The 27,577-nt window shown below is 39.0% G+C and overlaps 1 protein-coding gene across 2 annotated transcripts; it reads right to left on the bottom strand.

The window, feature by feature from the left end:
* On the bottom strand, window positions 1–27,577 carry LOC114000466 (testis development related protein). Of its 2 annotated transcripts, XM_027744790.2 has the most exons (4): window positions 27,192–27,577; window positions 14,715–14,774; window positions 3,284–3,387; window positions 1–997 (listed from the first exon to the last, which is right to left on the bottom strand). In XM_027744790.2, exons 1-4 carry the CDS (start codon window positions 27,303–27,305, stop codon window positions 652–654), a joined length of 624 nt encoding a protein of 207 aa, XP_027600591.1. In that variant the 5' UTR covers window positions 27,306–27,577; the 3' UTR covers window positions 1–651. The 2 variants fall into 2 exon arrangements, with proteins under 2 accessions (XP_027600591.1, XP_027600590.1); XM_027744789.2 differs by lacking the exon at window positions 14,715–14,774 and having other exon boundaries at window positions 27,192–27,569.

Genomic DNA, 27,577 nt, shown 5'->3' with positions numbered 1-27,577 from the left:
CAAAATCCCCCCCCAAATTCTGGAAGACCCATTTGACCTGACTATTGGTGACATTATTCTAATGGAAGGAACTACATTAGAATAGTATTTTCCCACTTCATACACAGTATAGCACATTGTGACAGTAAGCATCTTGTGTGCACAAGCTGAAGCATATGCTGAGGCTGAAGATTTGGAAAACAGTCTGCTAAGTACAAGCATTCTCCCTGCAAGCAACAGGTCAGTATTCTTGGTTAAAAAGGGACAGCATCAAAACCAAAATTTTGAGTGACCCTCAAACATCAGAAAAGAACAGGACTCGAGCTAGTGGAACTTCCTACATAAGGCAGTCAAATTTACAACCAGTGTATACATTCACTAAGGAATTACTTTTTTTTTGGTAAAACCAACAATCCAACATACTGCAAAGTCTGAATGTGAAATATAGGCACAAAATAGATTCTCTACTTTTTTTTCAGAGTGGAAAACATAGCTATTTAACAATGTAATAAGAAAATTTACTATCAGGTGAGCAAAAATTTGTAACAATCTGAATAAAACAAAGTACTGTATAAAGGTGCAAGATCGAGCAGATTTGATTTTGGTTTAAACATATGAGTAAATCATGGAATCTTTCTCTTCTTATCTATAAAGTATTTCACGTTACCAGTATCATTCTAGCTCTTCCCAGTTGTCAGTAAGGTTACCTTTGCTTTGACGTCTAATACTAACCAGCTTTCCAGCTGATTTGATACTCCACCGGGAACTGTTTCCTGAGCTGGCCAGGTTTGTGTATTTTGTGGAGCCTTTGGTTTCATCTTCCCAGCCTGACCAGGCTGCATAGTCACTTAAAGGAGTTGCTGCATTGCTGGTAGAGTCAGCAGTGCTAATCTGTGGTGGTTCCCATCCCTCAATCTCATCTGGTTTCCTAGGTGGAACATTCTGCTTTATCACCAAACTGTCCCAAAAACCTGGCTTCTTTTCAGACTTCATCTCTTCCTTTAACTTTAGATTTGTTCTACAAAAAAACAACAGTGCAGTGATAAATTTCTTCATTTTACAATGTATGCAGTAGTTATTAATAAGCATTCAATTAATTTATATATTTTACAGTCAGGGATGCTAATGAGTTGTCTAATCATCCATTACTGTCAACTTCAGGAAAAACACCATCATATGCATGTAAGCCTAAACACAGCAGAATCTTGCAGTGATAAATCAGAGGAGGACTGAGTATGGTCATTTCCTATTATAAAAGAACTTACATACATACCATCACCCCCACCAACACCCCCCAGGGGTGAATTACACAGAACTGCCTTTGGAAATGTACCAAGTATTTTAGGATGCATTATAACTATTTAGGACTTTAACAAAAAACAGTACAAAACAAATAAACAAAAAACAAACAAAAAAAAAAATCTCCAGAGGTAGGCTAATAGAAAGAATATGAAAATGTCCTTTCTAACACCAGCTTTAACACTCACTCACTATGTCCCTCAGTTTCATATTCCTGTCTCCCCCTTGCCAGTTAAACCTTATACCCTAAAATAGTTGATGTACTGTTAGGACAGTATTAGGACTTTAAAGATACCAGCTTTATCTACACAATATTGTGAAAACAGCTGTTTTGTACTTCTGGTAAGAACTCCCAAAATCCCCCTCCCAAACCCAAGAAATAACAACCTTTACTGTAACTTCTCTCTCAAAGAGACATTTGTAAGGCTACTCATATTACTTTTCTTATCCCATTAAGAATCTTCAGTCTTAATAATTTCATATTTGCAGCCGGAATATTTAAATTACAGAAATGTCAAATGTTTACAGTTAATTTTCTGTGAAGGGTTATGTACGTAATCATATAATGGGCCACAAGGATAGGCTGAACACCAGTGGTGAAACACACAACCTTCAGGGTTCAATGAGCTAAACAGCAAATTGAAAACATTATCCACTAGTAGCATATAAATTCCTTAGCCACAACTAAACCCACCACTAAATCTTTTTCTAATATTTCTATTAAAAGAGCTTTTTTCCATCCATGAAATCTTTGCTCCCTCATATTTAAATAGAAGCAACTAAATCAATACCTTTAAAATTACTTTTCCTTTACTGAATTTTGAATTTATGATTACTCAGAATTTTCATCATGCTAAAACCAGTCACATACTCCAAACACTTTTCTTGTATTTCATAAGCAGTGCACTTGAAAAGTTCCATTTTTCTTTAAAAGTAAAGTAAAAAATGTGGTATACAGTTAAAGAAAAACATCCTAAACTTAAAAAACAGGCAGTTTTCATAATAATACCAAAATAGCTTTCCACATCTGTGGTAACTTTGTTTAAATATTTTTGCTCTCTTCACTGTGTTACTTGATTCTTATATTCAGCATCAATTGCAAGCATCATTAGAGGAGCCTAGCATCTTAGTAACACCCCGTAAAAGTGTACACAGATAGCTGGGAACTTTTGTGAAGTTTTATTGAACAGGCTCAAATGGAAATGGAAATATATGCTTTTATATTCTATGTTGTTTATTTATATGCAAACACCCCCTACATGCAGGTATATACCCTTCCATTCTGAAACACATATATTTCAAAGTAAACTGGAAACAAAGCATACTACAGAAAGTCTTATCAAAGCTAATATTTGGCTGCAACAGATCTACTGATATGTGGCACGCTTGGTTTGTACCCACTGTAGTTAGGTAGCACATGAAGGTAAAACCTACATATATTTGTAACAGCAAAATAGTCTGTTCTGGGAGGAGATCTGTTCTGTTCAGAGAACACCTCCAATCATGTCAGCAGCAGAACTGCGCCAAGTAACCACCTCAGCTCCGACAAGGAAGACTTGCAGATCCTAGTATAGCTACCCCACTTAACCTTTTTAGGGGTAGTAAGACTTCAAAAGAGAAAGTAGGGCATGTAAAAAAATGAATTTGTAAACTCAACCATAATTAATCTTTAAGAGGAAAGACAGAGGGTAAGAATGACCCTTTTACTCAGAAGCCTTTACTCCTTTTCTACAGTAAAAAAAATATTATGTGGCTAAATTCCCTTTTCTTCCTGACAAACCTAAAAATGTTAATAACATCTGTCCTTTCCAAATACAGCATGCCTTATTCATTGTAAGCCTAACATACACATAACTCTGAAATGCACCTAAACCTTTCTTTGCTGATTTGACTTCCAGGAGTTGAACACTACTGTTCTCAGTGTCTAGCTTCATTACTTTGCACAGCTATTTTCTGTTACAGTGAGTGCATTTTAATAGCAGATAGACCACTTGGTTTTACTTACCCTTTGGATTTTGGAGACTTGCATCCTGCTAGCAATTGCTGTTCATCATCTTTATTGAACATAGACGTCACTTCCTTCCAACCCCGGAAACTTGCACCTTGAACCTATATAGAGAAGTAAACATTCTCATAAATGGGAATCAGACGTACAAGCACAGAGTACGACTGCCACTGCTGGCTCTGGGTGGCTGGTGGGCAGCAGCAGCCCTATCTCCTGTCTCCGTGTGGTGCTGCTGGGAGCACAGCGGCTCGGTACAGCTGCAGAGAATGGCCATGCTTTGGAAAAGAGCTGGTTGGGTTACTGCAGCAAGAGCTCCTTCCTGCTAAGAAGAGAATATAAAACATTGATGATTTTGTGATGTCAGTGAGTACAGCTGGGCTACTGAATGATCTGCCGGCAGGAGCTGCTTGGCTCCATTTTAGTATATCACGGTAAGAAGGGAATCTAGGAAGCTTCTAAGACAGTCTAAAGAGCTTCAGTAGACAGAAATGAAATAAACTGTCACTGCTAGAAAGGGTCACAACAGACAGGACAGCCACATGAATTATGAAACTCTTAAGATTTAACCCCAAAACTACAGCTTCTGGACCTGCAAGCAAAAAGGGTAAGAGCATTAGCTCACCAGTGACGTGTAACATGTGACACTAGTGCACTACAGTGTGTTCCCTAAATTTCCTGTGACCGTTAAGCATGCAGCATAAATTATTTTTCAACTTTTTACTAAAGGTTTGAACCTCTCTCCCCAGTGTGAAATAAAGAGGTATAGTTATTTTTACTTTGATAGCATGCTTATAAAAAATGCATGCACAGAATTTGAAAGCCGCTGTTCTTCCTCACAGAGTCCAGTAAGAATGGTAGTGCCAGTCAGTCAGTGTTACTTGATTACATTGAAATAGTTGTCAACACAAGCAAAGGCTAATTCATCACCTATTATTATGCTTCATCTTGCTTCATCCTTTTTGCAGAACTCAGAGGTGCAAATTAGTATCAATTTGCCATTTAGGTTTTAATTGATTATAGTTTAACTGGTATATCCACATGTAAGATGTCACCTACCAGTTGAGCACAAAAATCAGACAGGAAAATACTGGTACTGCCAACTCCTCACCTTTCAGAAACCCACAGGCTCTACGACTTACAGGAGTAACACAGCACCCTTGTGACCACATGCTAATCATGGAGTATTTCCATACCTTGTTCTGTTTTACTGTGTCCTGTGCTTTCACTTCTCACCCACCTCCCTACTCACATCTGAACTGCTTCATCTACTCCAACTCAGAGGCATAGCAGGTCTGTTTTAGGCTCAGGAGGAAGGTCTAGCCTAGCCTCAGTGTCACTTTGGAAAGATACAAACATGGATCCAGCTATCAGCAAAGCACTGGAGAACTCTGAAGAGGAAAGGTTGAGCAAGCCCAGAGCAGTTTCAAGCTCTTGTTTATGGGATATGGACAGACCTGGTACACAAGAGCCAGGTTCACCACAACTCACCTCCTCCTACATCCATGCCTAATCTTACTGTAAACCACAGCATTCCTCATGGCTTCATAAAATAAAACAACAGCTTCTACATATATTTTTTCCCACTCTGACAATAAAATTAATAAAGCTTATAATAAGCAAACCCTCATGTTTAATTTAAACATACACTTTTATTTTTAATTAAGTTAAAAATATGTAGATACTACATAAAAATATGTAGCATAAAGTAAAACTAGGCAAACTGCAGATGATACCTTCAGATACCTTGCTATTCAAAATCCTCGTGTTTAACTATCAGCCTCTTCAAGCAGTACTCAACATTTAATGCTTCTGTGGTGAAAATGATGGTCTAAGCATTCAATTTTAGTCAATGAAGGCCTAATACTCTTACTTGTTTTAGTTGTTCAAGTAAATTCTCTAAAAAGTTTCACGTGAGGATTTGTTACTCTGACTGGGCTTCCTCTCACTGCACAGTACTTCGTCCACAACAAACTTCCATAAAAAGGAAGAATTTCAGGAAGTCGACTGTTGAAGGAAGTAATCCATTTTAAAACAAGAAAGAACAAAACAAAACAAAATAAAACAAAAATTTAAAAGACAGAAAAACTTGAGAAAGCACTTAGCTTTTCATAGGTTAAAAATATCCTTCATCTTCCTTGAGTCCGTAGGTCCTGAGGGAACTGGCAGAGGAAGTAGCTAAGACACTATTCATCATATTTGAAAAGTTGTGACAGTCCAGTGAAGTTCCCACTAAGTGGAAAAGGGGAAATATAACCCCCAATTTTAAAAAAACAGAAATAAGGAAGACTGGGGAACTACAGGCCAGTCAGTCTCACCTCTTTGCTCACCAAGATCACAAAGCAGATCCTCCTGGAAAGTATGCTACAGCACATGGAAAATAAGGAGGGAATTGGTGACAGTCAATATGGCTTCACTAGGGGCAAATTCTGCCTTTCAAATCTGATGGCCTTCTATGACTGGGTTCCAGCAGTGCTGGCTGAGGGGAGAGCAAATGGTGTCCTCTACACAGACTTCAGCAAAGCATTTGACACAGTCCTGCATAATATTCTTGTCTCTAAACTGGAGACACACGGATTTGATGGATGAATCACTCAGTGGGTAAGGAATTGACTGGATGTTTGCACTCGAAGAGTTGCAGTCAACGGCTCAATGTCCAAGAGGAGACCAGTGATGAGCGACATTCCTCAGGGGTTGGTACTGGGACTGGCACTGTTTAATATCTTTGTCAGGGACATGAACAGGGGGATTGAGTGCACTCTCAGCAAGTTTGTGGATGACACCAGGTGTGGTGTAATTGGCACGCTGGAGGGAAGGGATGTCATTCAGAGGGACCTTGACAGGACAGAGGTGGGCCCGTGTGAACCTCATGAAGTTCAACAAGGCCAAGTGCAAGGTCCTGCAGCTGGGTGGGGCAATCCTAATCACAAATACAGGATGGGTGGAGAACGGATTGTGAACAGCCTTGAGGAGAAGGACTCAGGGGTGTTGGATGACAGCAAGCTCAACATGATTTGGCAATGTGTGCTGGCAACTCAAAAAGCTAACGGCATCCTGGGCTGTATCAAAAGCAGCGTGGCCAGCAGGTCAGGGGAGGTGATTCTCCTCCTCTACTCTGCTCTCATGAGACCCCACCTGGAGTGCTGTGCCCAGCTCTGGGGCCCTCGACATAATAAGGATGTGAACCTACTGGAACAGGTCCAGAGGAGGCCGCAAAGATGCTCAGAGGGCTGGAGCACCTCTGCCATGAACACAGGTTAAGAGAGCTAGGGCTATTCAGCATAGAGAAGAGAAGGCTCCAGGAAGACCTTAGAATACCTCCAAGTACCTAAAGGGGGGCTATAAGAAAACCAAAGAGGGAGTTTTGATAAGGGCATGTAGAGAGTGGACAAGGAGGAATGGCCTTAAGCTGAAGGAGGGTGGGTTTAGATTAAATATTAGGAAGAAATTCTTTACTGTGAGAGCCACGAGGCACTGGAACAGGTTGCCCAAAGAAGGTGTGGATGCCCCATCCCTGGAAATCATTCAAAGCGAGGTTGGATGGGGCTTTGACCAGCAACCTGATCTAGTGGACCGTGTCACTCCCAGGGCAGGAGGGTTGTAACTAGATGAACTTTAAGGTCTCTCCCAACCAAAACCATTCTGTGATTCTATCATCTTCTGTTATCTTACTCAAACTCTGCTATTTCATGCCTTTTTGGGAGGAACCTTTGCTACCACAGGCAAATTCACTACGTTTGTTGCATTTAAAAACTCTCACTGCCCTTTAAATTGGAAAAAGACGCAAATATATCTCAGTGACATAATTTGTATATGTTTGTCTTTTTTCATTAATGATGTTTCATCAAGTCATTTCCACCTAATAAATTTGATGATTAAGAAAAAATAAACCCACCTCGTTACCAGTTTTCAGATAGCAATTTAATACTTAGAACTGGGTTAACTTAAATTATATGTACCTTTAAAGAACAACATTGATGAAAGACTACTTGGAGAGAAGCATTTATATGCATAGGTTCAATGTAAAAAAAAGGATATACCTATACATACACCTTCTTTAACCTAGAACATCATACATACTCCACCGAAGAATGCCAACCTTTGCTACCCTGTTTGGATACTCAAGCAATCCTATAGCCAAAAAAACAAAAGTACCAATATCCAGCCCAAAGCTTTCCATATTTTTTAACTAGATTTTTTAAAATTTAATTTCATTAGTCCAATTCTGATTTACACATAACTTTAAGAACAATTATGAGAAAAGTTCTATTCAGTGTCAATCAGATGGCATGTGCAGGTCTTCAGGTAAAAGCTCTGCACTCTTTCTACCTGTATGTAAATCACTGTCTATGTACACATTCCTTCAATATTTTCATATCCATGGCATTTGGTAGGTACAAACAAGGCTAATAACCATGTAGCAGATTGTAACTAATTTATTCTTCTCTCAACTAGGCCTTAGGAGAAATGTACACAAAACATTTAAGATATATTTCCAGCACTTACTTATTTGATGTTTCCAAAGGAAACACTGCCAGGATAATCTAGATAAGAGTACCAATGTCCAAGTAGACCATATTTTGCCAGTACGTGATAAAAGTAATTGCAAAAGCCTACTATACATTAAACAGACTAGGCTTAAAGAAACCACATAAATGCAAGAGAAAAACCAGAACCTCTGCCTACAACACCTAAGCCTCCTCTTCTACACCTGCCTGCACCACCACTGACCTCCTGACACATCTTTTCTCCCAACTGAACAGGAGTCAACAGCTTAATCTTGATTGTCTTCTCAGTGGCAGCATACTGAAGAATTTAAACCTTAGCAAAGGAGGAGGTCAAATACTTATTTCATACTTTCAGAAGCTTCTTTGTAACTACTGAACTGTTTTTAAGACCACAATTCTGTTTTTTGACTACTGCTGTCATGTAGCTGTCACATAGTAAAGAAATCCCTCAGGATAGCCTGTTGCATTTCTGTATATCTTTCCCAAGTTCTTTAATGACTTTAAACCTACTGACAAGTGCCACCACCAATGCAGCTGGAACAGTTACAGCTGCATCTGCTGGCAGGTACAGCTCAGGAAGGAGATATTGAAGTCAGCATTCTGTGGAACCATCAGTTTGACATTCAGCAGCTGTACAGCCAAAAATCCTGGGAACCATCACAAATTCAGAAAGGAGATCCATAAATCAGTACCCCCTATTTAGAGAGATGCACCCTCTAATACTCAAAACAATGATTCTTGATGTTAGGGGTAAAGGCCCTAGACACTAGCCAAGTTATGTTCTCCCTGAACACCATCTCCTGTTGCCACAGGCACAGACAGACTGCCAGAATACATGGGCCACTCTCTGAATCAGCTGGGAATTTCTTACAATTTAACAGAGCACCTGGAAAACGACCCAGATCCCAGAACAATTGACTTCCCTGCAATGGATGTCAAAGGAAGGTCAGTAAGCAAGATGACACTTCAGTAAGCTGACTCCTCACCACACTGGAGACATATTTTACGTAAAACTATTGAAGTTATGCAAAGTATGAAAACACAGTACTGATATGGTCTTAAAGCATCAATCCTCTTGTGAAGCTCTGTATCTCATTTTTATGATGTAATTGTCTACACAAAACTCAAAAGTGTACTACTGAAAAATTTTCAAAAAGGTTTATAAATGTAACTAAGTAGCTTATATTCTCAAACCTTTAAAGTATTTTTCCATGTGTCAGTGGAAAAAGAAATAACTCAGCATCCAGAGTTCACAGAATCACACAGCTTTTACAGCTGGAAGGGACCTCTGGAGACCATCCGGTGCAACCACACTGGTCAAAACAGGGTCAGCTTCAGCAGATTGCCAAGGATCATGTACAGCCAGGTTTTGAATATCTCCACAGCTGGAGAATCCACAACCTCCTGGGGTAATCTGTTCCAGGGTTTGACTGCCCTCATGGTGAAAACATTTTTTCTTACGTTTAAATTATATTTCTTTTATTTCAGTTTGTGCCCATTGTCTCTTGCTCATTCACTAAGCACCCTGAGAAGAGTCAGACTCTTTACACTCTCTCTGTTGCTGGTGTACATGCAAAAGCCTTTCTTGTTGCTCTTCATTTTTCTCACCAGATTTAACTCTCGGTAGGTTTAACCCTTCCTAACCCCATCCCTGCATGCTCATATTCTCCTCAGGTCACTTGACCCTGCTTCCACCTCTTGTATGCTTCCCCTTTATGCTTCAGGTTTTTCAGGAACATCTTGTTCATGCCTCCTGCCACTTTCACTTCTTTCTCTGCTTGCTAAGCTGGGCTATTCTTGAGCTTGGAGAAGTTCATCTTTGAAAATCAAAGTTAACTGATACCACTGGAATAGAACCAGGTGTACAGTCAAAACTGTAGTAAAAAAAATCAGTGAAATGCTTATGGGATTGCTAAAAAAAGATAGCACTATTAAGGACTACAATTGTAACATCAGATGTTAGAAAGTTAAAAGCTTTAGAAACCAGGTTGGATGCCACAGTCTACTATGTTTCAAATATGTCAATGAAAAACAAAGAAGAAACTTCTCAAGATGCCATTTCAGTGTTTTCTGAAGTAGGAATACAGACTGGTCTCATACCAGTTTGGCTATGACAGCACAGAGTATGCCTATCAGAACAGCAATTAATAAAGTTTCTCCCATATCTTCCACTTTAGGTTGTGAAAGCCTTTGCAGAAATCCCCTGTGCAGTCACCTGAAATGTAAAAAGTGGCAGACTACTGAAAGCCATCATCATCCTCTGTCCCAACAGGCATCTGAAGTGCTCAAGCCAGAGCACAGATTCTTTTCCTTCAGTAGAGGAAACTCCAGCTAATGAAGTACTCTTTTTTCCCCCATGAGAAAGATGTCTTTTAATTAGAGTATCATCTGAAACTGAGAGTACAAGCAGTCACTTCTAGAACATCATGTAAAGGATGCAGTCTGTATCCCTACTCAAACTGTCTGCCGTTTCTCTCCCCCAGTCCCCTCCCCTCTGCTTTGCCAATGCTTCAGTATCAGTGCCCATCTGTCAGACAGATTCCCAGAGAAAAGTCTCACAACGTGACAAATCTGGTTTATCAGACACTGCTGCTGAAAAGGGTCAACTCAGTCCATTGCCTGTGTGATGCTGTGGAAAACCAGTTCAACTCACTAAGCCAGCAGAAATCTAAATCACTCATTTTTTACAGTCTTTTAGGTTAATGCTACGAATCAGCTCATTAAAAGATGTCTCCGAAGCACGTGGAATTTAGGGGCAAAAGCACCTTTTTTTGCAGTAGCAACTATTATAACAGCTGAAGCACCCTCTGAAAATTGCAGTCATCTATCAACTTTCTTCCATACATACAGCTTTGTACATACAGTATGGCTTCCCCAAACTCACCCCCTAAGCTTCACTCTGTAAACTCAATCTTCACAGTAAGGCTTCTGTTTTGTTACCTGTATTGATTCAAGTGAATCAACTGTACATAAATTGTATATGTTGACTACAATTTTTCTTTCTTTAGATAAAACAGGGAGCAAATGTTTACTGATAGTTAACTTTATAAAATGCCCCAGAATGGAACAGGTCCTCTTCAATTGGAAGTCTCCTACAAAATTGATAAGTATTATTACCAAAAATTAGTTTAAGGACACCATTTTTCACCACATCAACACATTCTGATGTTTAAATGATTCTTCATCTCATAATAGGTAAACAAGCAATGAGTAATAAATGAACAATCAAAGAATCCACTGGGAAACAGTAAAGCATCACAAAGAAGACACTTCAGTTAATTTTACTGTGAAAGATAAACAGTTGATAATTAGAACTCTGCTAGAGGGCAAGAAGGTTCACGAAAAATTGGGCTAAAATGCAACAAACCAGGAATGCTAACAGCTGGGTATAAACTAAATAAGTAGTTCAGGCCTTAAAGCAATTTTTAAAAGTAAATTACACAAAAAGTATGCAGATATAGATGAACATATACTAAAGAGGACAATTGTGTAAATTTAACTGAAAACAGGTAAACTCAGGTATCAGATGGATGAGTTTAATATATGTGAACATCTTATTCACACAGAATTCAATCAATTCAAAGAATAACAAGATTTGGGACACCGGGTTAGATGTACAAGACAAGCAGTTTACAGTTCAAAGCAAGAAATTCAAGTATGTTTGAATATTACTCTGACTGCACTATGAGTGGGTACCTGTACTTTCAAAATATTCCTTTAAAGACTTTTCTACTTCCCAACTGCCTGGCCAGCAGGGCTCTGGAGCACAGAAGTCATTCTCTGCAGGCTAGAACAAGCCACATGACAGTCTTAGCAACCAAAAAGAGCAATTACAGGGGATTCTTGCTGTATACCTGCGGTGAGAATCAGCATGTTCAATGCCATTGTGTAGTTAAGCAGCTAATCCCTAAAAAGTCACTGCTCAGCAGGTACAAAATGAGATTTATAGAAATTTATATTTGGGCAATGTTTTAGCAGACCTTCACAAGTATTTTCACAGAGGATTGACAACTGGTGAATCAAAACTCTCCAGCAAAGTAGAGGCACTCTACAAAATGCTTGCAAATTTTTTTTATAAATACAAACAAAAAGAACAGATTTTCCTCTTGACCTTGACTGAGGAGAAACAATTGTTTGTTCTACAGCTCCCCTCACTCCTCCCCTTGAAAAAAAAAAAAGAACCTAAAATAAAAAAGCTAGAGATGGAATTTTCTGTATAAGTACCTTACAGTTCAATAAAGTTACAACTAAGTGTTTAACAATAAAAAAAAATAAATCAGCTTGTACTAAAGTGTTGTTCCCACATTATAGGAAACCCATTCATAACATACAAGAAGCCAAATAAGAGAAATGTAAAAAAACACTCCTCTCCAAATTTGTCTTACAGATATTAAAGCATTGGGTGGCAGGAGGGGAAGAGGTGTGTTTCAAGTCAGCCAGCCTCTGGTGTGCAGGTCAGCAGTTACTCTATCCTGTGGCATGCAAAAAATGAAGCTCCAGGATCTAGCCCCATCAGGGTTGACAGTGACCGGCCTGCAATTCCTTGGTCTTCTTTATTTCCCTTTCTTAAATTGAGAGTTATACTTCCTCTTTTCCAGTCAGTGGGAACTTCCCCAGACTGCCACAACTTCTCAAGAATGATGGATAGTGACTTAGCCACTACCTCCACCTCAGGACCCACAGATGTATCTCATCAGGTTCCATGGATTTGTGCACATTCAGGTTCCTTAGATGGTTTCAAACATGATCTATTTTGTTACTCAAAACTCTTTGTCTCTTTTCAAAATCTGGCCTAAAACCAACTGTAGATGAAGTCTCTGCTGTGCTTTTAACGCAGAAGCTCAGCACATAGGTGAGACCCCGCAAGACCAGTTTTGCAGAGGCCAAATCATAGAATCATTAAGTTTGGAAAAGACCTCCCAGATCATCAAGTCCAGCATTGACTGAACACCACTATGTCAAATAAACCATAGCACTAATTTCCATGTCCAGTGATTTCTTGAACACTTCCAGGGATGGTGACTCCACCACCCTCCCTGGGCAGCTCGTTCCAATGCTTAGCCACGCTTCCTGATGTCCAATCCGAACCTCTCCTGGTGCAGCTTGAGGCCACTTCCTCTTGTCCTATTACTAATGCCTGGGAGAAGAGGCCAACCTCCACATGGCTACAACCTCCTTTGAAGTAGTTGTAGAGAGTCATGAGGTCTCCTTTGAACCTCCTTTTCCCCAGGCTAAACACCCCCAGCTCCCTCAGCTGCTCCTCATGATTTGCTCTTTAAGTCATATGTTCAGGCACAGTGTGAACACAAGTTCCAGACTTCTGCATTTTGCAGAGCACCACTAGAGGGTTCACAGTTCCTCACTTTCAGATGTCACAAGGCTTTTTAATCAGCTATACCTGCCTTTCAAGAGAGCTGTTGAGAGGGAACTAGAGAAATTCAGCATTGCAATTAGCCTGTCCTCACTGCTCAGTGGGCAGCCTCCTGCAACAGCAGGATCTAAGACTGTTTTCCAACTCCATCTGTAGCCATTAGGACTAGCTCCTACTTTAAACCTCCAAACCTAGGTCAAAGGCTTTCCTCTGCAAAGGGGCATCAGCACTGTCTTAAAATTCAGGCATTAAGAGACCAGGAAGGCTGTTTCTCTACAAAGCAGATACATTTTTTAACCACTACCTTCTTCTTCCAGAACTTTGTTGTTCTTCACCATAATGCTTCAACACGGAGACTATTTTATTCATGATATGTGCATACCAAAAAGGCCACACATGTAATTCATCAGCCTTTTATTAACGTATTAAAGATTTTAGAACTTCTCGAGTATCACTGTACTGAGTGCTTCTAAGACAACAAAACAAGCAAATAAAATACAGAATCGCTTTCAGAAAGAGAAGATAAGGATAAGGTGCTTTCTTGTGAACACATTTTTAAGACAAGAGGGTTTTATTTTAAAATAAAAAGTACTGCAGCTCAGTAGTTTGCCTGGTGACATATTTGTTGGGATTTTTTTTAAGTCAAAGCACACACTTATCAAGCCTTCCTGAAAGAAGGAGCAAAAAAGTTTCAATATAAAACAGTTTTAGGAGTCTCTCCCTAAACATTTATCATCTGGTATAAAATATATGGCATTATATGTTTTCATTAAAAAATTATATTTTTTCAAAAGGGTAGGAAAAGGTATAATACAATCTAACTACTATTTTCAATGAAAATCATGCTGCATCTGAAGTAGAACAAAAAGAAGTAACAGAGACAGATGTTCAGTTTATACATATTAATGTAAAGTATCCTGTTACGCTAATGAACCTATTTTAAAATACTTTTCTCTATACCTATGGAATTTCAAAACAAGCTCTAGCATATCATAATAACTTCCAGTTCTTTCATCTTCCACTAATGTATTTTAAGAACATTAAAGAAGATTCTTGGACACATATCAAGGTAAAAAAAAAATTAACTTGCATGCCTACTTCTCTTTCCTGAAAGAGATACGGAATAAAATTCTTAACCTCTTGTGGTCATAGAGGCAGCTGAGCTACATATAATGGAATAAGTAAGAGAGATCTCTTCTACTTTTCATGTTGTCTTTGGCAGTTGCAGATAGATTTTAGTGCTTCTTTAGACTTCAGTTATTCCTGTGTCTTATTTTCATTTTGTGCTCTAATATCTATCATGTGGAAGAAAAAAAAATTAGGATACCTTTCCCTCCCCATTAATGAAAGAAAATAAGGCAGCTTTCCAACTAATACTGCACTGCTAATATTACTTCAATGAGAACCCCATGACCAAGGATCATACATAATTATAAAATCATCAATGAAGTATATAAATATCCTCCTTAATCAGATGTCCATGAAAAACTGGTAACTAGCATACAGTGACTGAAATATATACAAAATGTTACACTTTCAAAGAACAGGTATTTACCTTTGTTGCAAGATGTGACACTGAAGATGACACTTCATCATGAAGAAACTGGTCTTTATTCTCAAAAAATGATAAAGATAAAAAAGGCCAATAGTCAGTTTTGGTTTGACAATCAGCACTGACACATTTTAGACTATCCATAAATGCTTTTATTTTATTCAGGCCATCATAAAATTGACAAAATATGATCACAATGCAAAATTAAGTGAACACCACCAATAAAATAAGACATGTGAACAAAACTACTTATAATGATGAAAAATATTGTACCAGATGTAAAAAAACAGATCAAACCCTTAAAAAAACAAAAACCCCATACCACAAAGAGAGATCAAGAACACCCTTCTATCATAACAAATTTAGTACAATTAAAAATAAAAATTTATTTTGATCTTAATGATTGTTTCTCTATTTTTTGGATCACCACTGATTTTCTAAATATCATACTAGGTGATGGTCTATGCAGTGTCTGTGGCCTGGAGGAAGAGGAATGTCCCAAGACTTTTTCCTCCTTCACATTAAAAAGTTCTACATTTCTTTGACTCAAGGACAGACTTTCACCCGCATTCCCCTCCATTTGTAACTGTTGATTTCAGAAGAAAATTAGAGTGCTAAAAATGCTTGTGAAGGTTATTCAGTAGGGAAGCATTTCTGTCCATCTCTGAATTAAACTCCTGTCTTAGTATTGTCAGGCCATCCTGCTACTATCAATGCTCTCTTCAAGACAAGGTAAGTAAGATCATTGTTGGGAGTACTTTAGAAGCCAAATATACAGGAACTGCGATATAGAATTCAGGAAATATGCAATTTTCATTTTCTTCACTCTGTGTTTTAATGAGAAATTTATTATTTTTTTTTCTCTACATATGACTCCAAATACAAACAGTCACAAGTACAAAACCAGAACAGCTGTGTATAACTGTAAATATTTAACTCCAGTTTCAAAAAAACCCTCAGAATTAAACCAGAACACATCTTTTATGGAAAGTGTCTTCAAAGTGGCAGTTTCACATAACCTCCAGTGTTCACTTTGGTCCATATTTTGCTTACATCAGATACTCGCTGTTTCAAAAATCAAAGTTATCACTCCTTCCTTTTCAACTAAAGTAAATGCTAAGGAGTTGATACGCTCTTTGCTCTATAAGCTTAGTTTTTGGTTTTGGTAACTTCACACACACATATCCCAAGACACCGAAAACACTCAGTATCCCAGCTTCTATACATTACCAAAGACCTCCTTCACTTTGCTAACAGCATCAGAAAGAGGTGAGAAAGCCAGCACAAAAGTGCTACGTATTTCTAGTCATGTGGGGGCCCAGATGTATCAGCTTCATTTTGAGACACCAGTTTCAAATCCCAGGCATTTTTATTTATTTATTTATTTGCATACTACTGTCTCTATTTACTTTACAGGCAATAAATTATATTATACAAGGGACAAGGATGGAGCATTTCTAGAATTGAGTATGAAGACCATAACGCTATAGTTCAATAGTAATTGTGTGTTGGAATAGAGCAAGTTGTAGATAGCCAGCTTTAGTTGTTGGGGCAGAACACAAAGTCAGGAACTCGTATTATCATTCAAAATGAGAATATTACTTCCTGTGGATCTCAACAAGTTATTTAACTTCCAGGTTTCAGTTGGCTGTCTAACACAGGAGGACATTATTGCAGATGGGATACCAAAAAATTACAAAGTTAAGATTTGTCTAGTACTCTCAAATTAAATTTAATTACTTCCCCCCCTTTTGGATTTTTCTTTTCCCTCCTTTAAAGAAAAACATTAGCAATACTTTAAATGGAAATGCCTCACACATACCATTTCAGAAGTCTACCTGTTTCCTCTCAGCACTCCCAGCTCTCAAGCTTTCGGATGAGGTCTTAGACTTAACATGATGGCATCTCTCCTTTGACACGATACAAGCTAGAGAATACCTCAGCTGATTTGTCCAAATTTTTCCCAAGAAGAAAAAAAAATTAACAAGAACTAGGAAAGCCCCAAGGGGAAATACAGTAAGAGAAAAAATTATTTCAGACATCCAGGGCTGGCAGAGCTACCAGTTTCAACAACCAACAATGCCGCCTCCAGAACTAACAGGACACTGTTAGTACCTTCCAAAGAAATAAAACCTCTCATTTTAATTCTTCCAGCTCTCCAAGTATCATAGGAAGGATAATAAAAATATGAGAGTGCATACAGAGACATCATGTTCTACTAGAGAAGAGAAAAAACAGAAGTGTGAAGGCATACACCCTCTAGCAAGCCTGAGCACAAGGAAACAAGGGTGCAAGGCATTTTCACAGTGAAAGTTTTTAGGGGAAAACGATGAGATGCAACGAGCACCTCATAGAGCCAAGGAGTCAGCATAATAAAATGTGAATACCATTGTCAACCAACGATGTAATTCACAATAAGTAGTAGACAAAAGGATGCATTTGCTTCTCTAAATGAGGGACAAGTAGGACTGTGTTGCTGTGTTAATACAGTGTTACTACTCACAGAGTGCTATCTCATACGGAATGAGACACAAGTTTGCAGCAACTATACTCATGCAGCGGAGGCTGATGGTTAGAGGACAACACCAAGTTTAGAGATATGAAATGCAAAGATTAAAAGATATGAAACCCTCAAGAAAAAGAATGGTGAGAATCTAATCCCTAAAACACATATTTGGGGGTGGAAGACCTAACAAGTATCCAAAGCATCCTTTTAAGATACACCGCTGAAGGAAAGGAGACTTGGACAATGGCAGTGTGGTTGTGACGTCCATCCATATATCCCATGGATTGACCGAAAACAGCCTGTAAGTTTGAGTTCAGCAGTCTCCAGCAAACTAGATTTCAAAATGTTTTGTGGAAAATCCATCCTTATGAAAAGCAGAGGGGAGACTAATGCTGCATGGTGGGAAGAGTGCAAGAGGAGCAAGTATAGGAGTTCAGAACCATCCATGGCCCACATTGCAGGGAGGGACCTGCACACTGTACAGTAGGAATGGGCTGTGTACAAAAAAAAAATAAAATAAAATAAAAATAAACAGAGGGAAAGAGCAGAGGGAGGGAGGGGACCTGTGCCACCACTGGGAAGAACCGAGGAAAAAAGATGAGAAGCCACATACATCCCATCTTCACTTGTTACCCACAGAATAATTTGTATTTTTTAAGTGATACACATTAGTACACCCTTCTTCTGATACATATTCTTTACTTGCATTACCATTCTGAGATCAGAGAGCTTACGATTTGTTTTTTCAAGTTTTCTTTAGAGGACAATCTACTGTGCCGCTACATGTAAAGAGTGAAGATGAGCTTTCTTTATCATGCTGCATAACACACATTGATGCTGAACGCTCATAAACTATTTTATCTGCACAGTTTAGAGTTATGACAATTCACTTTTTACTTCAATTTAAAAGAAAAACATAGACCCCAATTACAGTATTTAGATACTAATAGGTGACTAAATGCTAATGATAGTGAGAAATGCTGATCAGCAACTTGAATAGCCCTCCAGTTCTGGCAGGGGAAGGTTGGTATGTGCAGTGTGTTTTCACAAGGAAACAAGTGCCCTTTTGTTGGACATACTGCAAACCATAAGGTACTCAAGGGACTAATTCAACTTGCACACAAACCTTTTTGTACAGAGATCAAAATCATAATCTACTTCCCTCAGCTTCCTTTGTGGTAAAGTAATTAATTAGTCTCTTTAGATCATTCGCTTTCATAATTCAGGCCAAGATGAGGAATGCTGGACACTGAAGAGTTAAGGCAAATAATAGCATCATCTCACTCTGTATGCCCTTCTTTTGCTCTAGCACATAAAATGGTAGATTATTGATTTTCTCTACCCATTTGTGGAACCTTCCTATGGTACACACACACACACTCACTGTCAGAGCTGAGCACAGATAAGAGTAAACAACATACTGTTAACAGAGTAGGTCCTTTTGGTGCAAATTCTCACCCTTCTACTGACTTACTGAATCCCCTCTGCCTATCATCACACCTCACCAAGGACTGAGCATAATATAAAGTCTAGATTATCATGCCTGTGAGTGTGAATTAGATCATGTACCACAGAAGTACCATTTAAGTGGAAAAAAAATCCCAAAACAAAGAGATACACCTCAAGAGGTACGTTCCAGAGAAGAATTTAACATAATATCCAGTACGCCACAAACCCTATTAAATAATTTAGTGATAGGAGAGGGGAAGGTTAAAAAAAAATAGTTAAAAAAAATCACTCAGGAAATCACAAACCTGAAATTAACCTCTAAAGTTGGAAAGATTCCAAAAACACTGATTACAAACCAAACAATTGAACAACTGTATATACACAGCCTAACCAGAAACAGCACAGATTGGGAAGAGGAGATCACCATCTTAAAATACAGCTAACAAAAGAAAATATTTCCTTGGGTTTGAGAAGGATCTTACTATTATAGTGTAAAATGAAACGAACAAGACTAAAGCTGATTATTAATGCGAAAGTCACTCTGCTTATCTGAGTTTAGAACTGAATAAAATCCAAAGCAAAATACACTCAAACATAAGTAAGAAGGAAGTTATCAGCAGAAGATCAGTGGTATTTGGCCTCATTTTCCTTGCTGCACCTATAACATACACCTGGAAAAATTCAATGGATGGATATATGTTTTGTGTCAGGAAACTGATGCAACAGTGATCAAAAGTAAATGGGCACTGAAACAACTACACATATTCCTTTAACACAGCTGAAAAACAAAGCTGAACTGTACCTGAATACCCACACAAAACTAAACATGCCTTTAAAGAGATACAAGGCTTGCAATTTTAACAAATAGAGGCTGCATTACCCAGTCATACACAGCTTTCTTCTCGGACATGAGGCTATGTGTTCAGATGTTCCCCCAGTGCTGAACCATGAACTGCCTCTGCTCCTTTCTGGCAGAGATAGCCTAGACTGAGATCAAGATAATTTGATCAGCCTTGCCCATATTTCATCTACTGCTAGATCTCAATCTTCCATTTGTATGTCCCTAAGGCAAGTGAGTGAATCAAACAAGCCATCTGGGCAGGTGATATAAATTGAAAATTGCCTGTTAATGTCACCAAGTTAAAGTATTCACCTAGGCATTTCTAAAGTCTTGCTCAAGAGTAATTTGGCATTTTAAATTCATTTTTCTCTTCTATAAACAATACTTTTCCACTCCAGAGTGCTCACTACACTTAGAAAAAACATCTACATTATGACAATAAATCATTTAATATGCCACTGTAACTAAATAGTGACAGTGATTCCTGTCCTGCAAATCTCCTCTGACAGTGTTCAGCAAAACTGAAAATTAAAAAAACGAAAATGTAAAAATCTAAGTATGTTAAAGAATTATACTTTATTTTATGAATATATTTACTAGACAACACTAAATGGAAATACGCTTTTAAAATATAATTCATCAGACCAATTATAGAATAACTTATTTCACTCCACTTACTTTAAAGTCTGGGTAACTACTTCATATAAAGAAGACAACCCATAAAACATATTTAAAACTGCTTCCATCTTCTAGTCTTTCATAACCACCTATTAGTCCCCAGACCAACTGGAAGGCGAAAGCATAGGAAAACTGGTTTCCATATTTCAAATAATTTTAATTTATTCAGTATTAATAATAAAGATGATGCTCCTTTCTTCAGCATCCAGCTATTAAGAACTTGTTTAGCATTTTCACAAACTCTGTTTCATTTAATGACTTCAGTTATTGTTTCACATTCCATTACATTTTACAACAGAATATCTAAATTATTTCTATACTTTTACTGCCAATTGATATAAATGGCCAAAGGCACCAGAGAAGATTAATCTCAGAATCTAAGTATTTACATAAGAATACTTCTGTAGCTCTGCATTTTATTGGCATTACAAACAGAAACATTGGAACACCAGATTCCTATTCTCTCTATTCTTACATCAATACACAAGGTTATTCTATTAATTGTTCAGATTACTGTGCATCTCTGTAGTAAGTGGTTATAACACATCTTATTCAAACTTTGCTTCTCTGAAATACTTTTGGAAGAATATTAAAGAGTGAACACCTTGAAAATATTAGAAAAGCCTATATGTCATTAAGAATTTAGTTTTGCCTAATTTAAAATATTTCAAATATGTTTCACAAAATTAAAACAGCTGTATTAAGATCAAAATACCATCAGTGTCAAAGCTGAAACAAGGAAGGTCAGATAATCAATTTTAATTCAATTTCTGCAGCAATTCAAAAACGTCAGTGAAGTTTTCAATTTTGCTGAAATTTCCGACTAAAAATTCGTCAATTACTTTTAACAACTTAGCCATAGTAAAAGTTTATGTTTGATTTCCATGATCCAGAAAACAAACCAACAGATGCTAATTCAAAAGACAGTAGCTGACACACAATTTTTATTCAGTGATTGAGTTTGCCATTAAATTACATGTCTTTAATAAATGTCTTGCATGAGTAATGGCCATATTTTCCTAGTTCAATTTCTGCAAAACAGGGTGAATGCATCCTTTTTTGGTACAGTGTTCACCAGCACATGCATTGCTTCCTTTTGACATATGGCTTTTATCAACCTTGGGGTGTTAACACAGACCTGTCCTAGAGCTCCTCACAAAGAGCCAGAGGCAAAACTTGTTAGAAATGTACCTCTGATGATGACAGAACTGAAAGATAGTGTACCTGGTAAAGTGTTCAGTAACCTCTAGTAACTCCACTTATGTTATGGATGTCCTCACGCAATCTGGCAAATAGTTTCTATAAAAGTGAGGGGAAAAATTATAAACCTATTTTACCAGCAAATAATTAAAATGATTCATTCTTTCTCAAAACCTGTTATATTCTAGTTTGTATATTGATGGTAGGAAGTTCAGCACCAACAGGAGAGTATGGCTCCAGAAACCTCACAAAGCTCCGTGAAGATACAACAAATAAATAAGGGAAAGTGGATCTCAAGCAATGATGTAGAGGAGAAGATGACAGTGGTTTTATGGATCGGTGAAATGGGATAATTCTGTGTTAGGCAGGAGGGGAGGAAGACAGACAAGGCAGCTGCTGGCAAACAGAGGCAATAAGAGTCAGTAAAGCAGAACTGGCTTGAGGAAAGATACAAGTGATAAAAATGAAAAACAGGGGAGAGGAAGGGCCTGTACTAAGAAAAACCCTGAAAGCAAGGACAGAGACTTAAATGTAAATTTCCTGAAACAAAGACAGGCCAGCTGAAGAAAGTGAATCTGAAGGATGAGGAGAACTTAAACTTTATGCCATAAGCAACAACATTAATATCACCAATGGGATTTGCAGGGACTAGGAGATGGGAAAACACAGCATAGGTATTAGAAGCTGCAGAGGAAGTAATCACCATCAGGATGGGAAGCGAGAATTTCAGCTGTCTAGACAGAAAGAAAAATAATAATAATAATTTAAAAAAATACTACAAAAGCAGACTTGATGTAGACTTCATAGAGAAAACAACAGTAAAGTCCAGGACACAAATTCTCTTTTGCACAATAGATAAACGTCACCAACAACCTTCACCTTATAGGTTTGACTGAAAGAAAAAGATACATACTGATGGCATCTATAGTAGGACACCAACCAGACAATATGTGCTTTGTGGACTTCTAAGAGTCAGAATAAGCCAACAGAAAGGGGATAAGAGGTGAGAAGCATATCTGATCCCAGTCAACTGTGTAAAAAATGACAGTATAAATAAAAATTTGAAGCACCTTAGAAAAGAAAAGGATTTTAAAAAAAGAAAGCCTAAAGCCCCAAAAGACACTGTCTGCTCTATAGAGCTCCAGGAAGATTGTAAGGAAACAGGACCCACTCCAGAAGCTGCTGAAAGACGGTGTGTGACAAGAAGGAGGAAAAGCAAGAAAGGCAGGCCAAGGAAAGGCTCAGGAAAGTCTTTTCTGACAGTCCCACAATCTAACATTCAAGAATGATGACAGAATACAGGTGATGGATTTTAGCCAGGAAAAATATCACTGAAATGTCACAAGAACAACTTCAATGAAAAGAAAAAAACAGGCTAGCAGAGAGGAGAATGTATGTCAGAATTATTAGACTACTGCAGGCAAAGCCTGAGACACCTTCTAGCCTGAAATGGCTAGAAAGTGAAGGAAAGGCATTAGCTGGATTAGCACTGACTGCTTTATTATTTTTTTTAATTAAAAAATACCCTTATTCTATGTATTAGTAGAATGTAAGAAATGCTGCTCAGCTCCCACCCATTCCTGCAGGGCCTGTCTGAGTTTGACTCACTTCAAGATGAAAGCTCATATTAAAATCGTACCAAAGACCTTAACATCTTCATTAAAATATATAACTCAAATTCTGTATACCCAACTTCCAAACATCCTGAGCAAGTCTAAACAAAATTCAGCATAAAACATGTTTTTGCACATATTCTCTTTGAACATAACAAAAAATACAATCAGAGAGAACAGATCAAGGCTAAGGTCCTGAAATATCTTCATATGAAAGATAAGAGTTGCATTAGATAATACAGACCAGCCTGATACCCACCCACTGCCCTAATATATAGATGTGTTTTGAAGCTGAGTGCCATTTTATGTCAGAGTTCCATGTGATATTGACACAGCATTGACATCTCTGAGCACTGATTAGATGACAGCAGGACTGAATCAAAGAGAACTTAGCAAAACTGCCAAAACAGCGCCTTCCAGAAGTCAAAACCCAGCATTTTTCCCTTTCCAAAAATACAACTACAGTTTGAAACATAATGACTATATTACAAACTGGACACAAGTTTGGCACCACTATGTACATTTCTAGCATATTTTCAGAGAGACACATAAAAAGCACATTAATTTCATTTTATAAGTGTTTACTATTTACGCATGTTAAGTTGCCTAAATGCATTAATTATAATCTAAATGAACAACGCACCTTCATCACATAAATTAAAAATACTTATGCCTCAAAGTATAAATTAAAATTAACTTCTAAGATTCAGTCTAAAACTGTCCGGTTTAAAAAAAATAAAGAATACAATAATCAACACATTTATTTACACAAGTACTGTTTCAAAATTTACTTGTCTTTCTTATCTCAGGAAACACCCTACTATTTTAAATAAGTGTTAACAATTCAAAGTACTTGAATATATGCAGAAACTTTTGCTAAAAAGTGGCCAGAGGCTGACAGTTCCCTCCCTTGCAATTTTCATGTTCTAAAATTTGTTTTTGTTCTCCCCTGGAACAAAATCAAACCACTCCATATAACACAAAACCAGAACTGTCAAAACTCCTCTTTACAGATCAAACTAAGCTTTCCTATTTAAGAACTATGAACTTCTACAAATTCAAATGTCTGCTTGAGTAAGCCCAGATCAGGCTTCCATATCTAAATAGGATGATTAAAATTGCTCCAGAGTAACAAAGGGGTTTTTTGTGTTAGGTTTTTTTTTGTTTATTTACTTTTAACTTACAGTAGCCTAATTCTTTGTTGCTGTCTGCTAATGAAATGTCCTAATTATTAGGTTGCACAGTGAGAAGTCCTTCACTCTTTCTCAGCTTTAAAGAAACAACATACAGCACCAACATTTCATTACACTGGAATACTTTCAACCTGGCCTGCTTTAATGACATAGTTGAGACTACCAATTTCTTGTCTTTGAAGTAAAAAGTTTCAGCCTTATTTATAGCATGAATGGTAGAAGCTTAAGGATTTTCTTGTCACTTGCTTATTAAAACTGAAAATAAAGACAAAAGACAGTTGTTGGGAAAAACAAGATGTCATAAATCAAAGTCAAAATATGATGACGCCAGTTCATCTTCTCTTTTACCAAATGATTTATCAGAAAAGAACCTAGAGGAAATGAAATCTAACAGTCAACTTTCTGTTGCATGAAATCTATTGCTGGGCTTCTTAATTTACTAAAAGGCACTCAAACTAATTACCTGGATTCTGGCCCTAAAGAAAAAAAAATTAGTGAAGTCCTGGATTCTCTTCTTCTTGATAAGGTAATCCTTCATTCACAGCAGGCCGTACCGCAACAACAGAGCTGAGGAAGACTGACATTCTCATGCACAGCTAGGGTACCACGAGAACTGTCCCCATAACTCCTCCAAGCTCCAATGGGGTTGCTGTCCTCCGAAGTCAGGGAGTTGGGTGTTGCACATCAGGACGCTGCAGGGGCCAAGTGCAGATCACTACCAAATCCCCCTACACATTACTGGATTTCAGTGCCTTGAAATCATATTACTGGGAGAAAGAACAGGTTCTGATGAAACATCAAAAATGTCAAACGCTAAAAGCAGGGCACGTAAACCAGATCAGCTACAACAAGCTGAACAAGTGCATTTAGTTACCTCACACTTTCCCCTTGACACCTGTCTAAGCTGTGTTTTAGACACATTGTACCTATAGCTGATCTAGAAGCTGCCTTGACCATGAGAATTACAAAGTTAATCAAGTGGTAATAGTTGTCCATACAGTCTATCCTTCCTTAAAGCGCACATAAACTCTAAAATAAATACAGTTAAATATTGTGGGAGGAGTGTTGCGTTTCTTTCGAGACATTTTGATTTTAACAGGCAAAAAAACTAATAGCTTATGGTCTTCACTTCATTCTCTGGGCCAAGCTACACCACAGTTGCACTAACCTTACTGAATCCTTGATTTTCAAGACTATTTCATTTAGTGACTTAGAATAATTTATTTTTCATCTTCCACCTCCAATACCAAAATCAGCTTCTTTTATTCCAGCGCCCCTAGGACTTGAAAAGGATTTTTCCTAAAACTGATGAAAATGCAAACCATTTGCACCAGAAATCATCATCACCATTATACCTTGAGATTGCTACTAAAGGAACAGAAGCCCAGGATAGTAAAAGACAATTGGACTGGACAAAAAAAAAAAAAAACAAAATCCACAAACAAAAGAAAACCAAAACCAGTAAAAAAACAAATTCCAGCCTCTGTTGCTAGGCAGAGGACTGGGAGAATTGTCTGGACAGAAGGCTGAAGAATCATCTTCTGACTGGGAGGCTATAGTCAAGAGTCTAAAAGGGGGCTTGGAGCATTTATGGTAAAGAAGAGAAGTAGTTAAGAGTCAGTCGGATTTACTGGAAGCTTTCAGTGACCTTTGGTGTTTGAGGAAGATTTTCAGGAGCTAAGCAAGTCTAGGAGGGCTACAACAGCACAAGCTAACAGCTTAAGGAAAACAGTGGAAGTTTCCAAGCACCTGAGGATAGGATCTGTAGGAGGGAGAGGTTATGTGTTGCATGAGAGGTTGTCGGAGATACTTCAGGTTGCCTCCAACCTCACAATCCCCCTTCCTCCCACAAAGGGGGTCTCCAAAATGACTGACTGTTCTCCCACAGGAGAAGATGCTATTCATCCATATGAATCTTCACAGCTGCTATCAAACTAGTAGCAAGAGCTAGGGCTCTTCTGTTTACAGCGCAGGGGAAAAGGCAAGGCAAGACTAAACTGGTGATTTTGGTACTGGAAGATAGAATAACTGCTGTGACTGGGAGAGGCTGCTCTTCAGCAGTAGCCACACATGTTGACAACCATAGTACTTGTCAACCAGGAACTCAAGCAGAGAGTAGTTTATCCAAACACACTCCAGCTCTTCCAGCAAGCCAAGCAAGACAAACATGGGGTGGGAAGTTGAGTGGGCTTTCGTACCTTCCTTTGAATAGAAACCTCACTAGTTCGCAACCCTGGGCAACTGCTTACTTCAGATATGCAGGTGTCCTGCAACCTCTCATGCAACATCTAAAGATAATCTGTGGCAACAGAAGATCAGTTCAGCAACAAAGCTGTACCACGCAGCGTAACAGGCTTCTGAGCTGGACGGATGCCTAATTGCTACCAAGTTTTTGAAAGCAAGTCAACAAACATTTTTTCAGTTGTTTTGCCTGATATTCAACGGATACCCTTCCTTTCAGGTTGTATTTGTTAGGCGACCAATACTTTGAGAAGGTCACTTGGTATTTAACTCATTATTTAACAATGAAAGCTTTCAAACAACATTGCGGCTGATTAAGGATAGCCAGCTACTATTACTGAAACCATAGAAAAAAAGCAATCGTGCCAAAATATCAGTGCTCTACACAAACACGAAAATGAAGGTATGTTCTTAAACATCCCTGTTTAATGTATTATGCTTTACAGATGGGTTGCAGTACCCCTGGCTAGGGCCGGGAGAGAAAGTACCCTGTGGTATGAAGCCACTGGAATGAAGGACAGCAAGTCCCAGCAATGCCGGAGGCCGGCTGCTGGAAGGAAACAGAGGTGGATAGGCCACTCAGCACCCCAAAAATCGGGTGACAGTCGCACGATCTGCGCAAACACCCCCAGCTCGACCAGGGCCAGGCTGCCGGCACATCCAAAGTGGGAAAAGTGATTACTCATGCCGCCGGAGAGGAGGGCAGCGGGAGTGGGGCCGAGCCTCCCGACCCCTCCGAGCCGGGCTCCGCGCTCCTACCTGGGGGGCCGCGAAGGCGGCGGCGGCGGCGGGCGGCGGCCCGCGGGGATGCGTCTCCTCCTCCTCGGGCGAGTCGTCCAGCAGAACTTTGCTGCTCTTGTTGAGCTTCCACATGGCGGGCACGGGGGCGGCGGCTCCCGCCCCGCTGGTCCCGGCAGCGAGCGGGCCGAGGGGGAGCGGCGCTGCCTCCGCAGCCCCGGCCGGGGCGGCTGCGCTCGGCAGGGCTGTCACCCCGCCGGGGGCTCCCGGGCCGGGAGGAGGGAGGAGCTGCTGGCGGCGCCGGGAGCCCGCCCCTCACCGCCGGCCTGCCGATGGAGCCGGGAGCGCGGACAGTCCGTCCGCGGCGGGGCGGGCGGGGCAGGGCAGGGCCGGGCCGGGCAGGACCG

The sequence above is a fragment of the Pipra filicauda genome, unplaced genomic scaffold (assembly GCF_003945595.2).
Source record: "Pipra filicauda isolate LSUMZ 115617 unplaced genomic scaffold, ASM394559v2 scaffold41_size5083284_pilon, whole genome shotgun sequence".
Lineage (NCBI taxonomy): Eukaryota > Metazoa > Chordata > Aves > Passeriformes > Pipridae > Pipra > Pipra filicauda.
Note: the sequence above shows the minus strand (reverse complement) of the source record. Positions and strands in the feature narration are given on the sequence as shown.